Below are 8,549 nucleotides of genomic sequence, written 5' to 3' on the forward strand. Positions count from 1 at the left end.
AGTGCCAAGTCTAGGTCCAAAAGACTTCTCAACAGCTTCTACCCCCAAGCCATAAGACTCCTGAACAGCTAATCATGGCTACCCGGACTATTTGCACTGCCCCCCCACCCCATCCTTTTTACGCTGCTGCTACTCTGTTAAGTATTTATGCATAGTCACTTTAACTCTACCCACATGTACATATTACCTCAACTACCTCAACTAGCCGGTGCCCCCGCACATTGACAATGCAACGGTACCCCCCTGTATATATAGCCTCCCTACTGTCACTTTATTTTACTGTATATATAGCCTCCCTACTGTCACTTTATTTTACTTCTGCTCTTTTTTTCTCAACACTTTTTTGTTGTTGTTTTATTCTTACTTTTTTGTTTAAAATAAATGCACTGTTGGTTAAGGGCTGTAAGTAAGCATTTCACTGTAATGTCTGCACCTGTTGTATTCGGCGCATGTGACCAATAAAATTTGATTTGATTTGATTTGATCATCTCTTCCCTCTGCTAAATCCTTCTCCCTCCGGTCTCCTGATTCTGCCTCCTCGACCCTCCTCTTCTCCCTTCCTGCATCCTTTGACTCTCTATGTCCCCTATCCTCCCGGCCGGCTCGGTCCTCCCCTCCTGCTCCGTGGCTTGACGACTCAATGCGAGCTCACAGAACAGGGCTCCGGGCAGCCGAGCAGAAATGGAGGAAAACTAGACTCCCTGCGGACCTGTCATCTTTTCACTCCCTCCTCTACTATTTCTTCCTCTGTTTCTGCTGCTAAAGCCACTTTCTACCACTCTACATTTCAAGCCTCTGTCTCTAACCCTAGGAAGCTCTTTGCCACCTTCTCCTCCATGCTGAATCATCCTCCTCCTCCCCCTCCCTCCTCCCTCTCTGTGGTTGACTTCGTCAACCATTTTGAAAAGAAGGTTGACGACATCCGATCCTCATTTATTAAGTCAAATGACACTGCTGGTCCTGCTCACACTGCCCTACCCTATGCTTTGACTTCTTTCTCCCCTCTCTCTCCAGATGAAATCTTGCAACTTGTGACGGCCGGCAGCCCAACAACCTGCCCGCTTGACCCTATCCCCTCCTCTCTTCTCCAGACCATTTCCGGAGACCTTCTCCCTTACCTCACCTCGCTCATCAACTCATCCTTGACCGCTGGCTATGTCCCTTCCGTCTTCAAGAGGGCGAGAGTTGCACCCCTCCTCAAAAAACCTACACTCGATCCCTCCGATGTCAACAACTACAGACCAGTATCCCTTCTTTCTTTTCTCTCCAAAACTCTTGAACGTGCCGTCTCTAGCCAACTCTCCTGCTATCTCTCTCAGAATGACCTTCTTGATCCTAACCAGTCAGGTTTCAAGACTGGTCACTCAACTGAGACTGCTCTTCTCTGTGTCAAGGAGGCTCTCCGCACTGCCAAAGCTAACTCTCTCTCCTCTGCTCTTATCCTTCTAGACCTATCTGCTGCCTTTGATACTGTGAACCATCAGATCCTCCTCTACACCCTCTCTGAGTTGGGCATCTCCGGCGCTGCTCACTCTTGGATTGCGTCCTACCTGACAGGTCGCTCCTACCAGGTGGCGTGACGAGAATCTGTCTCTGCACCAAGTGCTCTCACCACTGGTGTCCCCCAGGGCTCAGTTCTAGGCCCTCTCCTATTCTCTCTATACACCAAGTGACTTGGCTCTGTCATATCCTTACATGGTCTCTCCTATCATTGCTACGCAGACGACACACAATTAATTTTCTCCTTTCCCCCTTCTGATAACCAGGTGGCGAATCGCATCTTTGCATGTCTGGCAGACATATCAGTGTGGATGTCGGATCACCACCTCAAGCTGAACCTCGGCAAGACGGAGCTGCTCTTCCTCCCGGGGAAGGACTGCCCGCTCCATGATCTCGCCATCACGGTTGACAACTCCTTTGTGTCCTCCTCCCAGAGTGCAAAGAATCTTGGCGTGACCCTGGACAACACCCTGTCGTTCTCTGCTAACATCAAAGCGGTGACCCGATCCTGCAGGTTCATGCTCTACAACATTCGCAGAGTACGACCCTACCTTACACAGAAAGCGGCACAGGTCCTAATCCAGGCACTTGTCATCTCCCGTCTGGATTACTGCAACTCGCTATTGGCTGGGCTCCCTGCCTGTGCCATTAAACCCCTGCAACTTATCCAGAACACTGCAGCCCGTCTGGTGTTCAACCTTCCCAAGTTCTCTCACGTCACCCCGCTCCTCCGCACACTCCACTGGCTTCCAGTTGAAGCTTGCATCTACTACAAAGTAGAAGCCCCCCTACCTCTACGGAAGCACAGTTCCCGCTCATCCCAGTCAAAGCTATTCGCTGCTCTGGCACCCCAATGGTGGAACAAGCTCCCCCACGACGCCAGGACAGCGGAGTCACTGACCACCTTCCGGAGACACTTGAAACCCTACCTCTTTAAGGAATACCTGGAATAGTATAATAGTAATCCTTCTACCCCCCCTTTACTACCACTGTCTTTTGTCTAAACTAACACCTGACTTATTTCACCTGCTAGCATTGACTTGTTTAAAGAAATTTACTTATTGTGATCAAGATGTAGATGTCCCTGATTGCACTGACTTTGCTCACAGCTGCTTGTTTGAAGAAGTGTACTTACTGTGATCAAGATGTGGTTGTCCCACTGGCTATCCTAAGTTGAATGCACCAATTTGTCAGTCGCTCTGGATAAGAGCGTCTGCTAAATGACTTAAATGTAAAATGTAAATGAATGTAATTCTGTTCTCTACCTCTGCCTTCTTTTTAACCTGAAAGTAGTCGACGTATGCAGTGTCCCCTGGGGCAGGAGAGCACTTGTCAGCGAGCGGAGACGGACAGATCGATGGCAGAGTGGACGCTTTAAACATAAATCCCAGATAATATAGCACGTTTATGATTATGATTAGGGCTCACTCGCTCTCGCAGATCTAACTGTGATGGTGATGGCTTCTTTTGTTCCCCCACTGGGGTTTCTGTTCTCCTCCTCACCACTTACTCATCATCTGTATCCAAATATTAAACACCTACACACACACACACACACACACACACACCATGCACATGCACACACACACACAGCACATATACGCTCACATGGATGCATACAAACTCACACTTACACAGATGCACCCCCGACCCTCCCATACACACACACACCATCCTCAAACATCTCATCGCATACAAGGAAGCAGAGGTGTTTCCTCATCGCTTTCATATTTTAAGCTTAAGAGAAAACATACCGTCTACAGACCATGGTATGACAAGACAAAACAGTTAAACAAATAGCTACCTGGACTAACTATTTAGCAGTCTTATGGCTTGGGGGTAGAAGCTGTTCAGGGTCCTATTGGTTACAAACTTGGTGCATCGGTACCACTTGCCATGCAGTAGCAGAGAGAACAGTCAATGACTTAGGTGGCTGGAGTCTTTGGCAACTTCTAGGGCCTTCCTCTAACACCGCTTGGTATAGACGTCCTGGACGGCAGGGAGCTCGACCCCAGTGATGTACTGGGCCGTTTGCAGTACCCTCTGTAGAACCTTGTGGTCGGACACCAAGCAGTTGCCATACCAAGCGTTGATGCATCTTGCATGGCATTTCCCAGAGGAGAATATTTCACAATACCTTGTATCCTCGGGTCAGTCTTTTTGCGCACTGAGGGTTTCAAGCCATCCAATTGGTTAGTGTCCATGATACACTTCGCAGCTGATTGTAGGTACTCCTCAGAATAACCTCTTGCCCGGAATCTGTTCATCAAGACTGTGCTGATTGACCATGAAACCATTTCATTTTACGAATAACTGCCTGTGTCTACATGTATGCAACAAATCAAGACTGTAGCTTTACACGTGATTTCCCGTTTTCCAAATGTGAGAGAGTTAGATGTGCTCATAAAATGTGATGGCTATTTGTAAGGCTATGAATTAGAAGCTGTGGAAATTTTACAACTCACAGCTGTGAGAACAATTCACATTTGTGGTGTGAGGACAGGGCCTTGGCAACTTAACTACTAGACAAATGACAACTGCCTGAATTTTCTTTAAATATAAACCCAAAGATGTTGTGTTATTTGCCAGTACATAAAGTTGTTAGGATACTAGGGTGGGTTTAATATGATCTAGTACTGTACATTTACAGAGATACACAGTAACCACCCCATCCACAAGAGGGCAGTAGCTACTTCCTGTCTGAAGTTTTTAAAAAGTGTGTTTGGACCATAGAGATGTATTAGAGAGCTCATCTCCTATGTTCGCAATGGTGGCTTCTGAGACAGCATGGGCAACGCAATTAAGAGCTATCTCAATTAGTCAATTTCCTGTTCTATGAGGGTATTGGCAGTTCATGAATAAACTGAAAAGGAGCATACCACCACCTACAGTGCTGGAGTGTGTATAGTCTGAACAGGTATAAAGCCAAGGTTGATGATTTACTGCCACCTGTGGTTATGTAATGCTCTTCCTGCTGACCTGGATGGAATTCTATGATCCTTTCTTAACCAATAGCATGTCCCACCCAGTTGACTACTTCAATGGCGCTGCCCATGCTAAAAACGGCTTTGGGCCAAGTGTGCCCTTAATCCAACTCCATGGTTTAGACTGATGGATTACTGATGCAAGGCATACATCACCTCATAGTTTAATTAACTTAAACCCTTTCCCCAAACCAGATCTCTTGAACAAAAAACAAAACGTCGACCAGTGTCAATGCTGCAGAAGTTTGAAGATCTGGATGAGCTGACTGGCTCTCGGTACAACACACACGCACCTTGTCATATTTCACTGCATACCAATAGGCTATATCAGTGGTTCTCAATCCTGGTCCTGGGGACCCACATTTCTTTTTGCCCTAGCACTACACACCTGATTCAAATCATCAAAGCCTGATGATGAGTTGATGATTTGAAATCAGGTGTGTAGTGTTAGGGCAAAAACAAAAATGTGCACCCCTTTGGGTCCCCAGGACCAGGATTGAGAACCACTGGCCTATACAGTATGTTTATCCCACTGATATCCTTCATAACGTAGATAAAAATGTCTCATACACTAATCATTTTGTAAATGGAGGCCCTTACCCTTTCGTTGTGTCGTTGGTAACACAGTGATGATTGAACGTTCCGAACATCTGAACTCCCAGAATTCCATACAGGAGGAGGAAGAAGAGCAAGAATATCGACACACTCCAGATCTGTTCGCCTGATCGCCTAAAGAGAGAGAATATTTTACATTAATCATAACCCAAGTATAGAGTTCCATTTCAAATGATATTTCACATGTCATGTCCTAATAAAACCCTACGTACTTGAGGATGTTGGTGATGCGTGAGCGCGGTAGCTCGAAGCGGAAGTAGATCCTGAAGGCTCGGATCATGATGAGGGCTCTGGGGATTCTCAACATGCCCCAGGGTGACATCTGGTCAACAAGATCCGCAATCTCAAACACCTGGGGGAGAGAGAGAAGGCTGTGAACTGAGACAGGTGCTGTACCTGGAAGACACACATGCGTATAAATGCACACACACGCATGTACTAACACACCAGACCTGTGTTAAATAAATACGTATTTGTTTTCTTTCAAATACGTTACGTGCACTTAGTCCCAAAAGCGCAAACTCCGCCCACTCAGCACAAACTACTTTAAAGAAAACAAAGACGTATTTGACCAAGGTCTTGTACACACACACACACAGCGTGAGGTGTAATGTTTGTACCTGAAGCACCAGGGACACCCAGAGGAAAAAGACCATGAAGCCGTCAAACATACACCAGCGATCCTTGACGTACGAGTTATCCCCCTGGATGGAGGGGGACGGGGACGGACAGGCGGAGGAAATAGAAAAAGGGGGACACACAGAGAGAGAGAGAGTTGAATGCCATTTAAATGTTTCGGTCCCGCTTTAAATTACGTTCAGCTTATAAAGGCTTCATAATGCCTTCATAGGCACTACATCAATGTGTTATAAAGCATCTATAACCGTATGTCATGGTTCATTAATGTGGCATAACAGTGTGACATAATCACCTATGTCAAATCTGACATAACCCACTTTGCCGAATATGATATGAACATGTGCTTTATTAAGGGTGACATATTGTGCTGAAGGATGGCACACGCTCTTAAGTGAAGTCATGTTGGTCACATTACACCAAATCTCGTTCTCAGACACTTCTGCCCAAATGGTCTGGTGGACCAACGCATCAAACTTGGCCTTCGCTAGCAAATACAGAGTCCTGGGAGAATCTCTTGGCGCATTACTCATTGGTTTAATCTACCAACCAATCATCTCCCACAACACTTTCCCCCACGTGTCTTGGGCACCTGTCGTATCGGTCCAACGTCTTGGTAATAAAGAGATTTTGTTTGTAACTCTTATTGGCATAGTTTTCCCCAGAAGTGTGACATACATCGACCTCAGATTTTAAGGGTGTAGTCCTTCTTCTTCTCGGTGGAGCCATTAGCTAGCTAGCTAGCTGTGTCCTTTGCTAATTAGCTAGCTGGAAGGTAGGGCCTGTTGTTTTTTTCTCCCTTGAAGACAGGGCAAATGGGTTCCACTAGATAGCACAGCCACAAAGTCTAAATTGGCTATATCAGGGGTGTCAAACGTACGGCCCACGGGCCGGATCAGGCCCGCAAACGGGTTTAATCCGGCCCGCGAGATGATTTTGAAAAAATAAAAAAATAAAAAATATTTTTTTTATTTTTTGATTTTTTTTGTAAAGTATAAAAATGCGCTGCAATTTTTCTATAAAATAAACTGCTGTTCCAATTGCGTCCACTGGATGGCGCAATAGCAATTGTGTTAAGCAAGCAAACTGTTTATACCGGGGCAGAGCAAGTAGGTCAAGCACGTGCAGCCAATGAGCTACTTTGTTTTGCCCGCGATATTTATTACGGCTTCTACTTTTAACATTATGTGCTTTGGCACCCTCATTGCCCCAATATGTCTCTGTCAAAAAAGAGAAAAGTGGACGCAGAGTGCAGAGTGTTCCAAGAAAAATTGTCATCCTATTTATTCACGGAATTGAATGGGAAAGCTGTATGTTTGGTGTGTTCAGAGCATGTTGCAGTGCTGAAAGAATATAACCTTCGTCGCCACTATGTGAGTCTTCATGCCGACAAATATGACAACTTTCAAGGACAGCGGAGATGAGAGAAGGTGAATGAACTGTTGGCGGGTCTGAAGAAACAGCAGTCTGTGTTTACTCACAGCCGAGACATCAGTGACGCTGCAGTGAAAGCTAGCTACCTCATTGCTAATGAAATCGCAGTGGCTTCAAAACCATTTAGTGAGGGTGAATTTGTAAAAACATGCATGATGAAGGCAGCGGAGATTGTGTGCCCTGAAAAGCGGCAGGCTTTTGCAAATATCAGCCTGACAAGAAACACAGTTGCAGACAGGATTTCCGATCTTTCAGTTGATTTGGACAGCCAGTTGAAGCAAAAAGTAAAGTCATTTATTGCGTTTTCGGTTGCAATTGATGAAAGCACGGACATTACAGATGTTGCACAACTGGCCATTTTCATCCGCGGAGTTGATGACACATTGACCGTCACCGAGGAGTTCGTGGAGTTGGTGCCGATGACAGATACAACGACAGCAGCTGATATTTTTACCGCACTCGTCGGCGCGCTGGACAGGGTCGGAGTGGACTGGTCCCGCGCTGTCAGCCTGGCTACAGATGGTGCGCCCTCAATGATCGGGAAAAAAGTAGGCGTTGTGACAAAGTTCAGAGAGAAAGTGCAATCTGCAAATGGAGGACGTGATTTTTTGACTTTTCACTGTATTTTGCACCAGGAGGCTGTGTTGCAAGTCATTAAAGATGGATAACGTCATGAAGGTGGTCATCCAAACTGTTAATTTCATCCGATCCAGAAGCCTGAATAACCGTCAGTTTGACAGCCTTCTCAGAGAGAAAGACCACATCTATGGCCTGCCATACCACACTGAGGTAAGATGGTTAAGCCGAGGTGCTGTGTTGAGGCGTTTCTTTGATTTACGAGAAGAAATTGAACAGTTCATGGAAGAAAAGGGCAAACCAGTGTTAGAATTTCATTCCGCAGAATGGATGCAGGACCTTGCATTTATCGTGGATGTTACAGAGCACCTGAATAACTTGAACAAACAGCTGCAAGGGCGCAACAAAGTTGTCACGCAGTATTATGACAGCATACGTTCTTTCAAGTTGAAGCTGTCATTGTGGGAGACGCAACTTGCCGGTGGTGATGCAGCTCACTTCCCCTGTCTGAAAAATGTGTGCGCGACCCAACATGTGGCAGACATGAAGCGGTTCAAAGATAAAATAACGGGACTGTTACGGGAGTTTGAGCAACGCTTTCAGATTTATGTTTATGTTTTTATGTTGATGTGCTATTGTTTTTAATTGATTTTATTTGTATATTTAACCTATTCTTGACTCTGTGGTTCTTGCACTTGTTTGGGGAACAGGATTTCATTATTTTTATCTACATTTCTGCCTGAGAAATGACACCCTGATATAGTTTTGTGATCTGTGATATACTTCTGTGAATCACTGAGGCAT

General features: G+C 45.6%; 1 protein-coding gene across 3 annotated transcripts in view; it reads right to left on the reverse strand.

Moving 5' to 3' along the window:
- Nucleotides 1–8,549, reverse strand: part of nalcn (sodium leak channel, non-selective) — a gene marked incomplete at both ends in the record, with an annotated part of 312,014 nt that overhangs the window by 289,628 nt on the left and 13,837 nt on the right. For all 3 annotated transcript variants that reach the window (XM_084160991.1, XM_084160990.1, XM_084160992.1), the window contains 3 exons: nt 5,085–5,213; nt 5,312–5,451; nt 5,720–5,803. In XM_084160991.1, the coding sequence (XP_084017117.1) occupies nt 5,085–5,213; nt 5,312–5,451; nt 5,720–5,803 (353 nt within the window). The remainder of the gene's footprint in view (nt 1–5,084; nt 5,214–5,311; nt 5,452–5,719; nt 5,804–8,549) is intronic.

The sequence above is a fragment of the Coregonus lavaretus genome, assembly GCF_964263955.1.
Source record: "Coregonus lavaretus genome assembly, chromosome: 5".
NCBI classification, from domain to species: Eukaryota; Metazoa; Chordata; class Actinopteri; order Salmoniformes; family Salmonidae; genus Coregonus; species Coregonus lavaretus.